The 22,155-nt window shown below is 32.7% G+C and overlaps 2 protein-coding genes across 6 annotated transcripts in view; both read left to right on the top strand.

Annotated features, from left to right (window-relative positions):
* LOC139512455 (sonic hedgehog protein-like) overlaps positions 1-6,184 on the top strand; it is a 72,220-nt gene extending 66,036 nt beyond the window's left edge. For all 5 annotated transcript variants that reach the window (XM_071300064.1, XM_071300067.1, XM_071300066.1 and 2 more), the window contains one exon: positions 3,510-6,184. In XM_071300064.1, coding sequence (XP_071156165.1) covers positions 3,510-4,159 — 650 coding nt within the window. In that variant the 3' untranslated portion in view covers positions 4,160-6,184. The remainder of the gene's footprint in view (positions 1-3,509) is intronic.
* A 9,787-nt stretch (positions 6,185-15,971) lies between these two features.
* Positions 15,972-22,155, top strand: part of LOC139510275 (small subunit processome component 20 homolog) — an 84,066-nt gene continuing 77,882 nt past the window's right edge. Inside the window, exon 1 of the mRNA XM_071296767.1 lies at positions 15,972-16,109. Coding sequence (XP_071152868.1) covers positions 16,068-16,109 — 42 coding nt within the window. The 5' untranslated portion in view covers positions 15,972-16,067. The remainder of the gene's footprint in view (positions 16,110-22,155) is intronic.

Raw genomic sequence — 22,155 nt, 5'->3', positions numbered from 1 at the left:
ACCGTGTTATTATTTATTTTTTTGCACATATGAATTCATTTCATATCTGGTGCAACTCCCAAAATTAACTAGAATGTGAAAAAGAAAGGGATAGTGACGCAAAATCACTGCACACAATTGATATAACCACAAGCAAAGGCACATCAAATGCATTGCTGCTTTTCAGTTGTGACATGTACAGAAATTTCTATCAAAATTTTATGTTGTATTTTCGGACATATTTTATTTGTAAAAACAGCCCTCTTATTTTCATTTTAAAATAACATTAGTAAATGCTTTAGCTTTATATATTTTGAATAAAGCTACCATATATACGCATGATATTTGAAACAACTTATAACCTTGCCAGAAGTGCAAACGTCCTTCCTATGGTCTAGAGTATCTATATCGATGAAGTGATTGTTATTTACTTAATGTCGGTATCTATTACAAAGTCTCCATGCTAGTTTATCTTGTTTGTCTTTGAAAGCTAGCCGTGATTTAGTTTCTTTATTCGCTCTATTTTCTCTTAAAGTACTTTTTAGTTTTTTTCATTTTCATCTTGTTGCTGGTTTAACCTTGTAACAATTTCCTTGTATAACTGACATTAACAACTGCATTTTGAAATAAGAATGTAACCCAAAGTCAAAATAACCGATTATAATAAAAACCGACAAATACAAGAGGAAGTTATTATAAATGTTTATGTAGCAACTGTTGGGCGAATGTCAAATTTCTGCATTATTTTGCCTATTCTAAGAAATAGAGAATTCGACATTTATTGCAACAAATCTATGACTTTCACTATAGACGAACCACGAATATCGAAAAACTTAATGGTTCGTGCACAATTTAAATAATTAATAGGAACGCTTAAATCTCTGTTTACGATCTCGCGTCGAAGGCACTGCGTTGGTAAAAAATCATAGCTTACACGATGCTGGTTAATTTTATACTTTTGTAGTTTGTTGTTGTTTTTTTGGATATATTTCTTTAATTAGTTTGTATGCTCTTGGTTTATAATTGAATGATTTTGGCTTGACTTTTTTTACCTTTTTGGTTTTATAAGATCTTCAATTATTTAATACGTTTTAGATTTTCAAATATTTCGACCTCTAGCATCACTGAAGAGACATTAATTGTCGAAATGCGCATCTGTTGCAGTAAATTAGTACACTAGAAATAGCCAAGTAAAATGAACCCTAGACGTCTTGGTACTACAAATTCTTCTCTGCAGTCAGTGCATTGACATTGTTTGTGTACTTTCAATTGTGATGTTTATGCTCCAAACAAATTTTTAGTCCCGGGAGTATTCCTATATGGAGATATGCGCTACAACTGCTATCTGACATTTGATGCATCTGCCTTACTTAAGTTATTCTTTGTAGTTGATACAAGCATTGTTCAATTAACTTTACGATTTATCTTATCTTTAACCTATTACATCTTCTTATCCCAGTAAACAAGAAATTGTTGTTCTATGCTGTTGTTTTTTGCAAGTTCGGAGACTAGTTTTTCCCTGAATATATTTGATTAAAATTGCATAACGCAGACTTTTATCGCACCAATCGACCTTTTCTACCAACCAACTTTTTTGGATTAGTAAAGGATTAAATGTAATCGCCCAGAAAAGTACATGCATGTAATAGTCTGTTGATTAACGAGTCTGCAATGGGGAAAGTAGCATAGTTGTAGAATAAAGTTGTCACAACAGATTTTTTGTATTAGTTCGATAAGCGTTGGTTTCCTAAACAACAGTAAGGAGGCACTAATGGTCGTAATATTCAGATTATTTTTTTTCTGTAGTATGCATTCATACAAACATACTTATAATTATAGTCTACACGATTCGTTGCATTGCCTTGGTTGTATTACAGCACAGGTTGTAAAAGGACTTTATCAACCTTTGTTCTTTTTGTTTGAGCCAGATTATTACATAACAATTATATTACTTTCAATTGATTTTTGCATACGTAGGAAACTATACTGATAAATCTTTTCTGATTACAAGTGTTTTAGTACAGGTAATGGCTGTGCAAAAGTGACATTGAGAGTGTCAAAACCGTGTAAGGTTAACCTTTCCTATGTCCTTATTTCAAATAATGTAGCGTCAAATATTTGCAAACTTTATTAATTCGATTATTATTAGAGCCTTAGGCAGATATTGTTTTCATTTCTAACTTGCCAGTTTTACCATATGATAGGATTGATGCTGCATTACAAACGCGAGAAGTTATTAAGAGCTATCAAAATCCATGGCGAAGAAGACGGACAACATTAACTTTGCCTATGACCTTAGTTCAAGTCGAATATTGTCAAATATTTCCAAACTAAATCAATTCGATGCTTTTTAGTACCTTATGGAGATAATTGTTTTTATTTCTAACTCATCGGATTTATCACACCGTAGCAATGATTTTGCGTTTGATAAAAGGGAGATACCAATGAGGTTATCAAAATCCATGTTGAAAAGACAGACAACAACATGGTCAAAAGACAAACAATAGTACAAAAAAAAATCTACACTTAAAATTAAAGATTTAGCAAAACGAACTCCACCTTAATTAAACCGCGGATGAACTTTTGTGTTTTTTACTCACATAACAAGTTTCATTTAAATTCAGTGCAAAATCACATTATTTGCCATTTCTAAATAGTCTCGACCTGTCTGAATCAAACATTAAAATATCTAATTGTATAATTTTTGTATGGCAATTACAGCGACATAATAAAATTCATTGACAAATGGAACTGTATCTTTGAGAGTATTTTTAGTACAGTTAACTTATTTTTTTATCAGATTTAATCTACTGAAAATTCATTTAGGTTGCAAGAGCGTGAAGATGATTTTCAACGGTACCATACCGGCTAAATCAACTTTTTCAGACATGGACCATAATAAAACGATATAATTATAATAAATGTGTAATAAATTGTGTTTGCTAAATTCTTTACTTTGTCATTTAGTAATATATAAATATTAAAAGAGCATTAGGGTATGCCATTTTAGTCAGAATAAACACAGTTTTACTATAATTAGGATACGGAATTTTTTTATGCAGAGTCAACATGACAATGCAAACAATCATTTTAAACACTCCAGACTTTAAGAATTTTGTACATAGTTTTGCCACTTAAAAAATAAATCAAGTACGGACCAAATTTATACAAACTTTGAAATAACAGTGACATAACATAGCGATAAAGTCCAGCGGTTAAAGCACCCACTCCAACGTATGAGTGATACTTTATCTCCCTGGCCAAGTATTACAATGAAAAAGCAATTTTATATATTCGATTGAAATGTTTGGTTGTGTAAAAGGCTTAGAATCATCACCTCTACGTACAAATAATAAAGTCGTTGAAAGTTGTGAATTTCTGGTGTTGATTATTATAACTTCTAATATAGAAATTAAACTTAGAAATAAACATGGTTGTTTTTGTGTGAATATTGTTTTCGTTATTTCGGTAGCAAAATATTTTTTTTACATTTTGGAGACATCTGGTTCATTTTTTTGTTCTATTTACAGAATCGTCTGCTGCAAATAACATTGGAGGATGTTTCAGTGGTGAATCTTCTATCCAATCAGAAACAAGAGGATATGTTCAAATGAAAGATCTACATACGGGAGAAAAGGTGTTAAGTAAAACAGTTGATGGGGTTCCAGTTTTTAGTGAGGTCATCATGTTTCTTGATAAAAACAGTCAGAAGCAGGCCACATTTATTCATATTGAAACAGAGGATCATTTTTCACTTGAAATCACAGACAAGCATTTAATATACGTATCAAAAACAAACTATTCAGATGACTTTTCCTCGGCATATGCCGAAGAGGTTCAAGTGGGCCAATTTGTGTTAGTTTCGAACAGTACAAACAATTTTATACCGTCAAAAGTTGTTGCATTAACAAAAAAGACATCAAGTGGAGTGTACGCCCCACTGACGATAGAGGGTAATATTGTTGTTGACGGTGTACTCACTTCCTGTTATGGTGTCATGAATAATGAAGTTATAGCGCATGCGGCTTTTGCCCCCGTTAGAGCGGTACACTGGATACTGCAATACATATCATATCCATACGCAATAGACATTGGTTCTGAGGGTGTCCACTGGTACGCTGATGCGTTATATAATATTGGAACACAATTGTTTGATAAAAGTGTCCTGTATAGAGTATGAAACAATACATTGTAAACATTTGGAAATAATTTGTGATAATTTATTTTTAAATTATTGTTCATACCAAGAACAAAGTGTTATTTGTACAAAGACAAGTTCATTTTGAATTTATTTATTGCTTCAAGGTGCCTGTCCAATATTTAATGTGCTGTTACGATTGTATGCTTAAAACGGGTAATTTGATGCAACATGCCCGATATAACAAAGTGTAGTTAAATACATATCCGTGGACATCAGAATCTCACTCTTTCAAATTGAAGATATTATAGGGTACCATAAAAGTGAGAAATTTCTTGATAAGTAAGAAAGCCATATTGAGGAAATTCAAATTCTGATGTGTACGAAAAAAGTGTACACGGTCAAATTTATTAGATTTTTTTTCTTAAAAATTTCATGTTTTTCCATTAATTATTAAAATTAAACATAATAAAAGTAGGTATCAACATAGCATGCTTTTTATCGAATTAAAAATCGAATGCTAGATTTTAGATAGCCGGATTATATACTTAAAATTTACAATTACATTGATTGTTTATATTCTTGTTAAAAAAGGTCATGAAAAATGCAAAACATATTTTGTGTTTATGTAGAAATTGAACAGACCAGAAAAGACCAATGGTGCAAAAGTAAATCAGAATAAAAAAAATATTATTGTTCATACATGGTCTTTTCCTAATTGCTGAAAATGGCCCGTTTGTAGTATACAAAATATTGCATTGTTAAGTTTTGTGATATGTCGTATAGTATTTGTTTAACATTGTAAATATTTGTTCATTCTTATTTTGTTATAGCTTATATGATATCGATGAAAGGGGGAACTACAAATGGCTGAATTTATTAATTCCGCCATTTATGTTTTTTGCACCAATTGGCAGTGTGGTGCAAAGAACATGTCTACTTTATGAAAATGTGATGACTTCAGTCATTCCAGTGAATTATCATTTATACTTTTTATCATTTTTTTATTATATTTTTTTTCCCATATTTTTTTCCCTTAATTATTGTGTGTTTTTTTTTTAAATTATTTATGATAATTCTTTTATCATTTTTTTTATCAATTTATCGAATACATTCCATTATAAATATAACATTCATAAAAAAAAAAAAGTTCGAAGAAAGGTAACTCTTGTTGGTATAACTTAATATTTACAAGAAGAATTTATTCCTTTGCTTCATCTTTCAACGTTTTTTTTTTTGTACGCACGATATCTAAAACTAAGTGCTTAAACACCAAAATGTATATAGGATCAAGTTGTCCCATCGTATGAGAGGTTAAATTATAGAATGAAAGTTAAACTAGCTAACGACTTTTGGTTCATTTTCAAATTAAAAATACAAACTTTTTTCAAATGTTCAAGCAATAATCCTTTTATGATTTAAATTTCGAAAACTTGCTAAAATTTGAAATTATCTGTTAAATGCACAATTTTTCTAAAATTATGGTGAATTATAGTACACACATGATTGCCATCTATTTCAAACAAAAATATGCCAGTTTGCTATAATATTGATACCTAAATCTTAAAACATAAGTACAACAATTATGTCAATATCATGTTTAAAACTTATTTTCATCATACATTACCTTTATATATTATTGTGCAATAGAGATACGATTTTCATTTTTTTTTTCATATCATATGTTTTGTGACTATATTTAGTTATATTAGGTACACATTAGAATAATACCTCCTTCCGATGAAAATGTTAAATAATTTCATTTATTGAATTTTCCTTTTTTCACTTTTACTTCAAAATTAGAATAACCTGTATTTGTATTTTTACAAAACAAATATCAATGGTGCGCTTTTAAATAGTATGGTGCAAAGTTGATGTCAAGCCACATCAATTCAAAATGTTTTAGTGCTTTAGTTTGATCTCTTTTTTAGGTGCTGAATTTGCATTTATCACTGTCGCAAAACTGGCAAAATAATTTACAAATACATTTTATTGATTGAACAATTGCTGCAAAGTTGTAAGTAAAGTAGATTGTCTTTTGTTGAAAATAAAAATTCGAATAGTGTAGTTTTCTTTCGTTACACATGGTATCTGAAAAAGAGAATCCAAAGATACAGAACAGAAATTCATACTTATAAGTCAAAAACAAACTGACAATGCCATTGCATAAAAAAGAAGAAAAAAGATTAAACGACAAACTACAGTGCACAAAACACAACATATAAAACTAAAGACATAGCAACACAAACCATACCAAAAACTGGGAGGAGATTTCATGAGCTCCTGAAGTTGACGCAAATCCAAATGGAAGTCAAGATGTGAGGCAGACTGAATTATAGATGATGTAAATGTATCTTTCGTACTTCAAAGACAATAAAATTGAGAATGGAAATGGGGAATGTGTCAAAGAGACAACAACCCGACCATAGAAAAAAACAACAGCAGAAGGTCACCAACAGGTCTTCAATACAATATTTACAAATGGCCTAACACAAAAAATGGCCCAACTTGAGAGTTTGAAAGGGAAACTTAGTTTATCTAGATCTTTAACGTTAGAATCAACACAGACATGTGTCAAAGCAATAACACAAATTTAACACACAAAAAACCTTATGAGTCCTTAAAAGAATTTGGGATGATCTTAAATGCAACGACAACTTTATCATAAGCCTGGTACCTTTGCTAACTTTAAGCATGTCGAAATTTCCTATTGTATTATTTTTTTGTACTGTAGTCCTGTCATGTAATGTCATTTTAGAGTAATCTTTAACATTGCCATTAAAGCACGAGGTTTGTCTAGCCGCAAAACCAGGTTCAACCGACCATTTTTTTTTCTTAAAATGTCCTATACCAAGTGAAGAAAATGGAAGTTGTTACCTTATAGTTCGTTTTTGTGTGTGTTGCATTGTCGTTTTTTGTTTTTTGTTGCACTTCCGTGTTTCTGTTGTTTCGTTGTTTTCTCTCTTATAGTTGATGTGATTATCTCAGTTTTAGTTTGTAACCGGGATTAGTTTTCTCTCAATCGATTTATGACTTTCGAACAGCGGTATACTACTGTTGCCTTTATTCATATAGCATTCTTGTAAAGTGCAAACTTTTACCAAAAAAACAAGAACAAACACGCAAGCACTAGTATATAGTATCATCTGGATAAACTGAGTTTATTATTACGAGTATGGTCCGCCACCAAACCACACGCATCCTTGGAGCACCATATAGTTTTTCATTTATAAATATAATGGGTTTTGTCTTTGTTTACCTTTACAAGAACTTGGAAAAGGTATATTGGATTGACAAAATTAAACTTAAATCACAAAAATATATTTAAATATGGCTACCAAATCATGAAAAGAAAATAAAGATAACTATAAAACCAGGTTCAATCCACCTTTTCTACATAAGAAAATGTCTGTACCAAGTCAGGGATATTAAAGTTGTTATCCATTCGTTCGATGTGTTTGAGCTTTCGATTTTGCCATTTGGTTAGGGACTTGTCGTTATGAATTTCCCTCGGAATTCAGTATTTTTAAGATTTTTCTTTTCACAAACACATACCAAGGTGTAATAAAAAAAAACATAATTCAAAAACAGACAGACAACACCATAAGAAAAAGACGAAATTACACACATTAAATACATCTCCATAAATCATAAAAAAATTAAAACGAATTATTGAGCAAACTAAACCCTCAAGAGCTCTAAAATTGTTAGAACGCTCCACATTTACAACCTGTCATGTAAAAATAGGTTACGACAAAAATCATCTGCACAACACCAATATCCAATAACGGTCAACCAAGTAATGAACTATAAAAAAAGGGGGAGAGGTTACATAATTAACTGTACCAGAGGAAAGCTTGTTTCAAAAGCTTCCATGTAAGCACCAATATTTTATCAAATATGATCTGGAGTCTCGTATCAAATGAAAGATATAAACCCCATATTTGGCGAACTGCTTGAAAGTTGATATTTACGACTGGGAAGTTTACGATGGGGACATTGAAGTCGTCTTTTAGTGGTAATGTTTAGTTTTTATCCGATCATCATGGTCAATATCGATGTGAAAGTCAAGATATAAAGCAGCTGTGTTTTAGGTATTGTCAATTCAATTTCAATAGGATAGATGCGATCAACAGTCACACACATGGGTTAGTCAATGACAAATAATCGTCGATATAGGGGAACGTTGTATTAAAGGCCTTTTGCACAAATCCCTGTATGTGTATTACCTAATATAAACCAAGTAACACGTCGGTTAGACCAGATGCACTGTTTGCATCAGTCAGTGGAATATCGGATGTCTGTGAGAGAACTCATAGCCACCAAAATATTCTGTCCAGTTTCTAGAGTATGCAAGTTTCAAAAAAAAAATCATTCGAATCAGATTTCATTTTTATATGTGTACGCCTTGGCATTACCTTAAAACAAATATTCCGATGACAAAAACTTTCAGTTTGTCTTTAAATTTAGCGGAACTCTTGTTTAAATTGTGTAACATTTTTATATCTGCTATTGCACGAAGAAGGGTCATAGATTTTCGTACTATTTACATCATTCAGCATCCACATGTTATTAATACCAATCTTTGAAGCTTTACGCTCGTTCGTGTTAACAACATACGGAATGAGTCTTATGTAGACGAAACGCGCGTCTGGCGTGCTAAATTATAATCCTGGTACACTTAATAACTATTCATAAACAGGGATCAACCCATTTAATGTTTCAGTGTCTCAGCTCAATATATAGCGACGTGTTTTTCGTGGTCTGAACTCGTCAGATAGCAGAAATATTGTCTGATGTTTAGATTGGTTGATTGTGTTCCGCTCCCGATTTGACTGAGTGTGTGCTCTAATGACGTGTTATGCATGCGAAGCAGGAGACGCGTATTCTAACGACTCAGTAGGTCTCTGTTTAACTTGATTTGTCATTTCTTTGTTGATTTTTTTACATTTAAACATTGATAAACTATTGTTGCCTTTTAATATTCTGTACTAGAAGAAGAATTATTTTGTAATCCCTTAACATAATGTACAATTTGGAAGATATTGTTCTCACATTCAATAATTCAAAATTGTGTCACTATGTTAAAATTGATTGAAATAAACCAACTGACATCATACTTTTTGTCGTATGAAATTGTTATTCTAAAACGACTCCCATTGTTAATTTGTAGATCTAAGTCTAGGTAAGAAGACGACGTGAAAGATGATGATAGCTTCTTCCGGTTCATGATCAAACCCAATATTGTAGGAATTTCTAAACAACTTGAAGGCTCGGAGAGAAAAATTAAACGGCTAATTTCCAACAAAAATAAAACCAGTTATGGTAGACTGCATAAAACAACAACCACAGGATTATAGGCTCCTGGTTTGTGATCGGTACATGGCAAATTCCTGCTTCATAGCTTTACCTTCACATCGCAATTGACAATGCGGATCATTTTTTAGCCATGGCGTTGTCAGTTTATTTTCAAGCAATGAGTGTGACTGGCTCTCTGATATCTTTCGTCCTCTTTGAGAAGTGCACATTAAGACAAAGAGACTGTCTTTGATTTTACCGCTATGCAATTTCTATTGATTCGTATCAACCATACAGCAGAGTCTGTCTGTTGTATATATTGAACAGCAAATACGACTTCGGTGCCACAAATAGTCATGAATATGTTCCAGATGATTTGTTGAAGCCAAAATCTATGCCTCATTTCCTCATTTACAACATTTACCATTGCGACTTTTGAAATGTTTAAATTGTAGTAGAAATTTAGTATCACAAAGGCTTTAACTTCTTGACCAACAGATGATCATCCTTCAGGGGTCAGCTTCCCTGAAGTTATAAAGCTCATAAACTAGGAAATCAGACTACCGGCTACTTTGTACCAACGATCTTGCTTTGTAAGTTGCTTTCTTGGGCAACCGGTTCCAAATAATTAACTGTCTGTGTAGTTTTGTGAAATTTTACGGTCGCCATCATGAGCTGATTGGCCATTATGACAAAAGTGTGTCAGAAATCATATCTGATATTCTTCCTCAGTCATAATAACCTTCCATCATTACCGAACTGAACAAAGAAATAACACGACGGGTGCCGTATACGGTGCAGGAAATGCTTACCCTTCCGGAGCACCTGCTTTCACTCCCGGTTTTTAGTGGAGTTCGTGTTGTTTCTTAATTATTATTTATAACTGTTGAATATGTAAATGTCCTTTGGTTTTGTGAGTCTTTGTTTACTCCTTGATTTTGATTATTATTGTCTTTGTGGACTGTTTTTTTTTCAAATTTCTTTTTGGCCATGCTGGCGTCAAAGTATTTCGCATCGATGCAGTCATTTAGTGTTAATGAAATATTGAGTTACACGAAACCGCCATATTTTCTATCCACAGACATAGATGACTTTTGTTTGATTTAGCATAATCTTTCAGGTTTTGTTATTTTCAATGTTCTTGAACTTTGCACTTGTATTAAATTTTGTTTCAATTTTTTTAATCATTTTGATTCGAGTGAAATGGATGAGTCTTATGTGGATTAGTAAAATGCTGGTGTTTTAAAATAATAGGCCTGGTATCTTTTATGGCTTTTTTATTCCACAACTTATTGTCTTTATTCGAATTTCGCTGTGGTATATTAATATGGACTTTTTCAATCCAGTTTGTTTGGCCAACGTTGGATTTTAAAATACACAGCCACATCCGGTCTGACGTTTAATATGAGAACATATGAGGCAAAATCGTAGTTACCGAAGTCCAAAACTTGTAAATCCAAACGAGTATACAAACAAACAAATAAAACATAAAAGGAATTGCGTGTCTTATGAAAAGAGGGGGTACTTTAGTATGCCGCAAGAAAATGTCTCCTGATATATATGCAGTAATTGTCTGACGAATTAAGATTCGGTTAAACAAAATGCACGATACTGAGGACCAATAGAAAAAAAGTAAAATCACAAAAATACTGAACTCCGAAAAAACTTCAAAAAGAAAAGTCCCTAATCAAATGACAAAATCAAAAGTTCAAACACATCAAACGAAGGGATAACAACTGTAATATTCCTGACTTGGTACAGGCATTTTCTTAAGTAGAAAATGGTGGATTTAACCTGGTTTTGTAGTCTATTATAAACCTCTCACTTGTATGACAGTCGCTTAAAATTTCATTATATTAACAAGGATTTGTGAACAAAACAAACAAGCATAATAGGTATAAATGTCAAAAATAGGGGTACAGCAGTCAACATTGTGTTGTTGTCTTAATCACGATAAAAACAACCAAACAAACAAATAAACAAGAAATGACCATCATAACACAATAACATGATGACGGGATGGATAAGTACAGAGCCACGTCATAAGTAATTTCTACAACAAAGAAACACAAAAAGCATATAGACAAAGCATATTAGCTAAAATTAAAGATAATAGTACAAAAATTATCATAGAAAAATGACGGGATGTATGAGAACAGAGCCACGTCATTGTAATAAGGAAACACTGAAATGCATATAGACAAAGCAAGCAAAACTGAAAGACAAAAATACAAAAATTATCATAGAACAATAACACAATGACGGGATGTATAAGTGCAGAGCCACATCGAATGGATACCACCACACAAAAAAAGACTAAACAGTGAAAAGTAATGTTCATAAAGACAAATAAAAGAATACTATTACACGTAAATAAGATGATAAACAACTTCAGTACCAAGAATCATTACTTCAAAGCCATGGGGTATTATTTGGGAAGGTCTTGACACCTTCCGACGAACTTTAAAAAAAAAGAGGACGAGACGTTCTTTGACATACCCTGGTTCATCAACTTTCTACTCAGACACTGGTGACGATTCACAAACATCAGCCTGGCTTCTTTGATATTCTTGGGGTTTTTTTTACAAGTGTCTGAAGGAACTCCGATTCATATGAAAATAAGAAGAGGTCCGCAAGGAGAGACACACTGTTCGTTCCCAAAGGAATGCCGACAATTAGTTGATAAAGTCTACCTCCAAATTCAACAAATATGTTCTCAATATTAAGAAACTCCAGCATACTGATAACTTCAGGGATAACGTGTCAAAACTGTATGAAAGGCAAATCTGTCTACTTAAACAGCGTCAAAATCGTAGTTTTAAAAGTGCGACTTTTCCCATGTGTCTAATGCCTTTATATTTCATGTCATTAAGCAGTTCATAATAAGTAAGCACACGAGTTAGTGTTAAGATGTACTTCAGATTTCAACTTCGATTACTTGTTCCTCTGTTTATAATGTTTCACCTTTTCGTTCACTATTAACAAAATATGTAAGGTATCCCAAAGTAATACATTCATAGCGTTTATTCTACCATATTTATGTTGAAAAGCATTGTGAATTATTTCTTTAAGACAATTTCTAATTTCACATGGGCACTGGTTGTATACATGCAGAGTTGAAAAATCAAAAGTTTTAAAAGAACTAATTTGCAACAAATGGAAGTTTTTAACGACTTTTACTGGCTATACAGCCCTTGCACGTTCGGTAAGAACTAATTTCAGAATAAGATCGACATTTTAAATTATCGAGAAAGTTTTAAAATAAAAATATGTTAAATACCACTGCGCGAGTAAACAGTTTCACGGTATTTCTGAAGACCCTCTTTTGCTGCGGACAACTTGTTTTTCCAATCTAATGGGAAAAAATTAAGTCGGATATGCAAATGAGCCGGCAATGTACCGTTATTTGTACGGAATTTTGTGAAGCTTAGGTGTCCAATACATACAAGGTAAGTCCTCCGATTTGTTGTTCAAGGTAATGTTCATTGAAGCCATGAAAGACTTATGATTCGCCAAAACCTCATCCTTGTCAAATTATTTTTTTGAATGAGGGATACCTGAGTGTTAATTTATTCTTAACTCTTTTACAAGACACTCGTAGTAGTACGATTTAAATACAAATACTGTATTATGTGAAGCTTTGTACGCAGGAACAACAACATACCGGCTTATCGCGAAGAGATGGTAGATATTTCACAGCCTCTTTGTCTCTAAAAACGAACTTTGGTCGATCATTCACACAGTTTTTCAACTTATAAATGCGACGATTTATCAGAGACCTGGTTGTATTGACCCATTCTGACAAAGATTCCTGACCAGTTCAATTTCTTCTCTTTTCGACCAAGCTCTGGCGGAGTCAGGCCTCAATGGATTTTGAAGTTATGTTTCCAATTGATGTGAAAACAAGTCTCGCAGTTGTCTCATACAGACTCGTCGTTTCGGTCAACTGATTTAGTGATAATTAATGACCTTCTAACCGTGTCCATTTCATAAAACTGCTGGAGAGTGATTATTTTAGTAAGGAACACTTCTATTTAACTGATAATTCCGTATAATGTCAAATTGTGCACACTTAACCGGTAGTAAGTAAGTAAGTAAGTAAGTAAATTTTATTTGGAGTCGACATATTTATACATAATAACAGACAAAACATGAGCTCTGGGGAGCTCTTTAACCGACTATCACATAAAAAAATCATGCAGCATCATGCAAATACTACCAAATAAAAATGAAAAAAACATGCAATATAATGAAAGCAAATCTATTTGATTTGTGAGCCTCCAGAGTTAAGTTCATGTGGCAAGCGCCTCTATGTGCATTGAAACGGGGGAATCAGCAAATCACTTGAAGATCATAAAATACAACAGACTAAAGGCATAAAAGCAATAAATAAATAAATATAAGCACTAGCATTTAATGGCAGATATATTAAATAGATGCATAAAGCAGAACAAAAGGCCATTATAAAAAAGAAAGAAAAAAATTTCAGCTTTGAGACAGCACTGGGTGGAAACGACATGAACTGCAGTAGCATTTTTGACCCCCACACCAGGAATTTATATAATTCCTAAACTGGTCAAAAGAAATCATGAGTCTAGCCTCATTAGGAAGTGAGTTCCATACTTGTGCTGCCTCAAATCTAAAGGATCTTTTACCATAACTTGAGGTTCTAGGTCTAGGTACCTCAGCAGTGTTTACATACCTGAAATTATATGAATTGTTTTTATTACAACTAAATCTTGAATAAATAAAGGACATTTTTTATTAATTATTTTAAAGGTCTCCAAGGCAATTGAGCGCATTTTACGAGTTTTTAATGATGGAAGGTTTAGGGAGCTACCATTTGATTTTTATGGGGGTGGGGGGGGGGGGGGGGGGGGGGCTAGGATGAAATTTGAAAAAAATAGGCAGGACAGGAGTTTTGAGTAAAAAAAAAGGCAGGATGAGACACTTTGCAAAAAAAAAGGCAGGATGACAATTTAGGTAAAAAAAGTCAGGATAAACTAATAAAAAAAAAAGGCAGGACCGAATAGAGTGAAAAATAAAAAGGCAGGACAGAGATAACAATTAAAAAAAAAAATGCAGGACAAAATTTTTCATCCTAGCCCCCCCATAAAAATCAAATGGTAGCTCCCTTAAAGAGCTCTGATGGTCTTCATAAATAAATCGAAGCGCTCGTTCTTGTATTTTTTCTATTTTTCTGGTATTTTGTTCCCCACAGAAATGTCAAGTCAAAGGGCAGTTACTAAAGTTAGACATAATAAAAGAGTAATAAATTGTAAGTTTACTCAGTTTGTTTTATGTTTCCCAATTCTTTTCAAAACATTTAATTGCCTTACAGCCTTTTTACAAATATTTGAAATATGTAAATTGAAGTTTAATTTAAAAATCAATCGTAACTCCAAGTAGTTTAACCTCATCCTTACATGATATAGAAATACCATTCAAATCCAACACAATTTTTTTATCATGTGTTTTTTTGCCAAGATATATAGCTTGAAATTTCTCTGGGTTGGCCTGCATTTTATTGGAAGAAAACCACTGTATTAAATAATTGCTGTCTTCCTCAAGAGCAGAAATTACATTTTGTAAGGAATTTCCAGACTTTGACAAAGTATTGTCATCAGCATAATTATATAAAGAACAATTATTTACAAAAAAGAACAAATCATTAATAAAAATATTAAATAGGATGGGTCCAAGGATGGAACCTTGTGGTACCCCTTTAAATATGTGAAGCATACATTTGTACCACTTAAATTTTGGTTTACTTTCACACACAGTTTTCTTTTTGTGAAATAACTATATAACATATCAAGTGAGGATTTTGAGAGGACATAAGCTTTTAGTTTTAGTAACAAATGTATGTTATTTTTCTGTAATAACCCTGTAGAGGTATATCATGCCCTAACTGACGAATGTAAATAGTAGACTTAGTCTATTCATGTCAATGTCTAGCTAATTTCTGCTAAGATATTGCTCTTCCATAGTTGAAACATTTTGTTCTTTTTCACTCACTGACACATATTTAGATTTGTAGACATGCTTTTGACATATCTACGGTACCGATTATTTTTTTTTATAGTGATGTTATAAATGTCTCGTATGTCGGCTGGGAACAGTATATCTAAAGTTAATATATATGTTCCTGATGTCGGTTATAAGCTCATTAGAGCTTATGTTTGTCTCTATTTGTATACCTTGTCGACTCTAAATAAAGCTTATTTATTTATTATTTATTTATTTATTTATGTCATTAACAACTATGTTTGGTCCAGTGGCGGATCCAGAAATTTTCATAAGTGGGGGCCCACTGACTGACCTAAGAAGGGGCCCGCTCCAGTCACACTTCAGTGATTCCCTATATAAGCAACCAAATTTTTTCCCAAAAAGGGGGGGCCCGGGCCCCCTGGGCCCCCCCTCTAAATCCGCCTCTGTGGTCTGCAGTAAAACAGTGCATGTCTTATTATCGATATACGTTGGAGATTGTTGCTGTCGTTTGGATATTAGTATCTCCTAGTTTCCGGTTATTAACTCGTTACCTTTCCGAATTAACAAAACTTTTATTGAGGCCAAAAAAAATGGCTGCCTCCATGAGTTTACACGCTTAAAATATTGAGGCTCAAATATTTGCTAAAAAAAGCAAGTTAAGATGGGAAAATCAGCCCATCATCAGACAGAAAATAAATTTAAGGTAACTGCCGAGATATTTTTGACAATTTTGCTAAAACATTTTACCTATAAATTGATAAAAATGGCTGTGTTTACATCACAAAAATAATTATTTACACACAAACAACATGCGTAGCTGGAAAAAATGTTATTCACTTTATAGGTTCAACTTATTTATTTTACATAAAGTCATGAATCATTATGGATTCTTTATTGATTATAACTAAGCAATCTTCGATTCCCAAACGAACCTACTCGCTGCTGCAGCAAAATTAGTCCAATAATTATATTTTTTGTTATTTGACTTTTTACCATATTTACAAGTTAAAGGCTACAGCTGAATGACTTCAAAGCTAAATAATAATATGAGGCAGGCATAACCTGTGAATGGGGACGAAGTCTGTATGTATTATTTTTTTTAATTCAAACATGTTGATAAAAGAAACGGAAATACCGTAACGTTCCCGATTTTGGTTCTGTTTTTAGGGATTTAGCTGTGACGATCTTTAAGTTATAACGTCATATTCAATGTAAACAAAAGGTAACGTTTTTTTCATATCAAACAATTATTAAAAATGAATTTGTATTGAGTTCCAATCTTATATTTTACTAGACTGTAGTCCAAATAATTATGACGTCTGGCAAGGCTATTTTATTTTTTTCTGGGACGCCTTCCTATGAAGTCATAACGCTGAAGCCATTTTTTACGTCTGGAGTTTGAGAGCAAATTTTGGGGGGAACTTTGACACCTAATTTTGACAAGAAATTTTCATTGCCAGTTAGAAATTTTTACGTAGTTACAAAGTCCTACCTTTTTTGTGCTAAATGATGTAAAATATTTCCAGAAATATCCAAAAGAAAGGATTAAATAGATACGATTCCATTTGAAGTGGGGGAATATTTATTTTGTTTGGAAATGATTTCCCACAATTACCAACGAAACTTCACTTCTGGTGAATATAAAATTTAAAATCGTAAAAATTTAACAGACCCGAATTTCCGGATAATGTAAATCGAATTGCAAAAGTATGACACATGGCGATGTTTAGCTTATGATTAGCAGCTGGTTTGTTTCCAATATCGTTATGTAAACGATATAAAAAAATCAGCGGTCATTTAGTCCAAAATGATTGACAATCAATATTCTACTTGCAGCTGCAGTAAAATGTACTACACTTGACGTAGACACAATTAGACAATATACATATAGTATCTTGAAATATGAAGTTTATTTGTATGAGGCTTAGAAACGGGGAAAATGCCAGGTTCTACCGAGCATTTTCCTGTTTCGTGCCAATACAAATAAATTTCATATTTCAAGACGCTATACGTATATTGTTTTTATACTGAAATCGATAGAAAATTTTAAAAAATAAATATATGTAACAAGTATTGTTAAAAAAAAGTGTTTTGGATTTTCCCTCTTTAGGTACCATTTTGGGATATTTCCCTTTGAGCGGAGTTCAGGCGGTAAGACATTGAAATTTTAAGGAATTAGAAAGAGAATATGAACTCAATTAATAACATTTGATACACATGGTATATAAATGAACAATTTGAAGAAATAACAAGTTTAAACACATAAAAGTTTGACCATTGTTACTACACGTTGTCATGGTTGAGACGTGACATTGTTAATGAAATACAGTAGTTCCGGTAAGTAGGCGGGGCTTATAAGTTAGTTGAGGTCATTGACGTATAAACATAACGTTTATACGTATAGCTTTATCTATATAGTAAAATTGCTGATTGCAGTATAAATATTATTGTTACATTCTTAATTAATCCGTTCCTTACAGAGATAGAATTTAGTTTAAAATGTTGTTTAGACCACAGGTCTAGATTAAATTTGTTTAGTCTAGCCCTGAGTCACTGGTTAGGGTCCCGTTAGCGACCCAAACTTCTAGGGGGGTTTGGGGGCATGCCTCCCCCCCCTCCAAGAAAATTTCTTTTGGATATTTCTGGAAATATTTTACATCAGTAAGCACAAAAAAGGTAGGACTTTGTAACTAACGTAAAATTTCTAAACCGCAATGAAAATTTCTGGTCAAAATTTTGTGTCAAAGTTCCCCCCAAAATTTGCTCTCAAACTCAAGATGTAAAAAATGGCTTCAGCGTTATGACTTCGTAGGAAGGCGTCATAATTATTTGGACTAACTAGACTGATAAATATATATTTTATTCAAAGTCTCATGCAAACAAGACCGGAAAAGGAAAAAGATTTCAGCGCAAATGTGGTGAAAACCGGAACAGGAAGTAGATCTGAAAAAAAAAGTTAACGATTTTGAGTTCATTAGCAGAATGAAAAATTTTGGAAATTTTCCTGAATTTTTTTTTTTTTTCTTTTTTTCTTATTGATTTTTCTACCATAATTGGGGACTTCATCCCCATATAATAACCTTTCAAGATGTCATGATTATTTGGTCTACAGTGAAATGTACTACACTTGGGGTCTGTTTCAGATCCCAAATTATTATCAGTTCTCAACAAACACTTACACATACATGTATATTCATACATGTGATTCTTCCGGCGGGAGTTAAAATCTCCCGCTTTTCAGACCCTCTTCCGTCCCTCCCGTTAAAATTTGAAATCTTCGGCTTTTTGGAAATGTCAATCTCGAAAAAATTTCAGTAGACATTTCTGTTTACAAAATAGATACGGACAGCGAAAAAGTCCGAGAAACTCTAAATTGTTATGGGAAAAGTCCGAGAAAAACGGAAGTTTCCTGTAATGGAATTTGTGTCAAAAGGTAAATAGCCTCAAGTAATCAATGAAGGTGTTAAGGATTAGACTGTTTATACAACAATAAAAGATGATTGGCATTTACCTAGTAATCAACTAGCTAGTTAAATATACATGTACATGGCTGGATGATTAAAAGTGATACTGACAATGGAACAGTTGTATAAACATCGTCTTTTATAAATTTTGATGCTGTTCAAAACATGGAACAGACTTAGTTTATACTGAACCTCAAAGACAATAAAATCAACTCAAATATGATATTTATGGCTTGTCTTCTATCTAGGCCAAAAGATTTGGCAAATTTGACAAAATACAAACTGTATCATGTTACAATGTATCACCAAATACATGTACCCCAGCATAATATTAAAGAAGACACAGTATCTAGCCAAATTTAAAAATGGTGCAAGTCAAGTGCCAAGGGTCAAGACCATGCTTACTACTTTTCATGCAAAGCTGACTATGGGGCCCTAATTACTTGACCAAAAATATGGAGACAGCTACCCACCAGAAAGCCCACAACTCTATCAATTCAACACCTTCTGTTACAAACATGTTCAGTAGTGGTACTAAAGTTGACAATGTGGCTAAAGCAGAGGTACTTTTTGCCAACTATGTATGATTGCTGATCACTTTATCTTTGAACTATATATGATGAATAAATATTTGAAACCCCCCCCCCCCCTTTATCTTCTATTTTACTAAGTAAAAATGGCTAGCCTATGCAGGTGCTTGAACGTATGGAATCTTTGGGGTTTTTTTTAACAAAAAAGAAGATATGCAGTTTAAACACACGCGAAAAAATTTTGCGTATGTCGATAATAAAGTCTTAAAAAATCTCCAGTTATGAGGCCCAAACTCCAGCTGAAAATTTCCAAATCTCCAGTTGTGGCTTGACAACTCTGTCACATGTATGTATATTAAACATATAATCATACTATATCTCCTTATTTTTATAATGTATATAGTTTAATAAACAAAATGTCTAGTACAAAACAGAGGAAAAGGGGAATAATTTTTAACGTTTATCAAACTTTAAAGTCATAAGAAACCTCAAATTAAAAAAAAATCATGCATATGTGTTTTATAACTAAATGGAAAGTTTTCATTACACAACTTATGTACATAAACTTTTTTCTGAGGAAAATTCTTTAATTTGTCCACATTTAGAAGAAGTTTATTTGTTTTTAATTGTTTGCTTCCAGGAAGCAATTTGCCGACATATTTTCCGTATGCATAGTGACCTGAGCGTAATCTAGTTACCTCCTCGTAAAAATCCGGTGATCACAATATGCATGGATCTGTCATTAAAATAAACAATTATCTGATTGTACATGTTAAACACGTGCTCAATATCCATTCTTTTTGTTATTTATTTACTATAAGGTGACAATCAGTAAACTTCGGCTTTAAAACACGGCATTTAATGAGCAGCCATATTTGTTAAATTATAACAGAGAGAAAAGAAATTGACGATTATACGATATATTTGCGTAAAAAATGACAAAATCGTGCACAGAGTTCTAAGTTTATGATATATACATGCATTGGTTCAAGAATTGGATAAACATTATTTTTCACCACTCACTGGTTTCATATGACTTTAAATACATGTAGAAGTTATATCTGTTTGTTATTACAGTTAATAGGCACTGGTTACAGTTACATTATCATGTAACAATAATGAAAAAAATATCATTTCATTGGAGACTAATTGCCAGAATACATTGTTGGGTAAGGACGTTTCGAAATTAATGCAGGACCGATAGCCCGATGCCTGAAGAATTGTGGTCAGTCTAGGATAAGTTGTTTCATCATAACCTGTGTGTCTAGACAATTTACGATTTTCAATTTCGGGAAATTCAGTGCCATGCGGTGTTTGATTAAAAAAATTGTGGTCTTATCGATGCTTTAAATAAGATTGTCCTTCTGAATATTAAAGAGCGTATTTGACTATGATCAAGCTCAAGGTTACAACTCACTAAATTATTTATGGTAAACAATGGGTGTGTTTGGATATACGCCTGAGGCGGCCTATGGTTACCCATAGGTACCTATTGTTTGATATTTTGTGTATAAAATATCAAACCATAGGTACCTATGGGTAACCATAGGCTGCCTCAGGCATATATCCAAACACACCCAAAGTGGAAGTATTTAACAGGAGCTAAAAAACCAGAGGACAAAAGAAAAATAGACTGGAGAAGGGGAGTTCATTATACTGAAACCTTGTTCTTCAATAGTTGAACTTGCAGGCAGTGATGATACAAGCTGAGGTCCATTTCATTTGTATCAATACTGTCTGAAAGTTCAGAATGAGGTTTCAGCATAATGAAACAGACAAAAAATGATTAGAGATCAAGACTTTTGTCCAATAAAATGACATGGAGGAGGAAGTCCAAGATGATCAGGATTTTTCATCAGAAGAAACAGACATTGAACTCAACCCAGAAGATGAATAAAAAAAAACAATAAAATATAATTATTTTAATTATTTTCCATTTCTTTCTTTTTTGAGATTCCATAAATTGGCCATCATGAGACCTCATTTATACATTCAGAATGGTCTCAGATAGCAGGAAATTGAATGTAGTTATGAAAAATTTTCTTGGGGAGGGGGCATGCCCCCAAACCCCCCTAGAAGGTTTGGGTTGCTAAAGCGACCATAACCAGTGACTCAGGGCTAGACTAAACAAATTTAATCTAGACCTGTGGTCTAAACAACATTTTAAACTAAATTCTATCTCTGTAAGGAATGGATTAATTAAGAATGTAACAATAATATTTATACTGCAATCAGCAATTTTACTATACAGATAAAGCTATACGTATAAACGTTAGCTTTATACGTCAATGACCTCAACTAACCTATAAGCCCCGCCTACTTACCGGAACTACTGTATTTCATTAACAACGTGTAGTAACAATGGTCAAACTTTTATGTATTTAAACTTGTTATGTCTTCAAATTGTTCATTTATATACCATGTGTATCAAATGTTAGTAGTTAAGTTCATATTCTCTTTCTAATTCCTTAAAATTTCAATGTCTTACCGCCTGAACTCCGCTCAACGGGAAATACCCCAAAATGGTACCTTAAGAGGGAAAATCCAAAACACTTTTTTTTAACAATATTTGTTACATATATTTATTTTTTTTATTTTTTATCGATTTCAGTATAAAACACTATACGTATAGTCATGATAGTGTCTTGAAATATGAAATTTATTTGTATTCGGCACGAAACAGGAAAATGCTCAGTAGAACCTGGCATTTTTCCCGTTTCTAAGCCTCATACAAATAAACTTCATATTTCAAGAT

This window comes from Mytilus edulis, chromosome 2, assembly GCF_963676685.1.
Source record: "Mytilus edulis chromosome 2, xbMytEdul2.2, whole genome shotgun sequence".
Taxonomy (NCBI): Eukaryota; Metazoa; Mollusca; class Bivalvia; order Mytilida; family Mytilidae; genus Mytilus; species Mytilus edulis.
The sequence above is the reverse complement of the archived record's forward strand: the minus strand, read 5'-3'. Positions and strand labels throughout refer to the sequence as shown.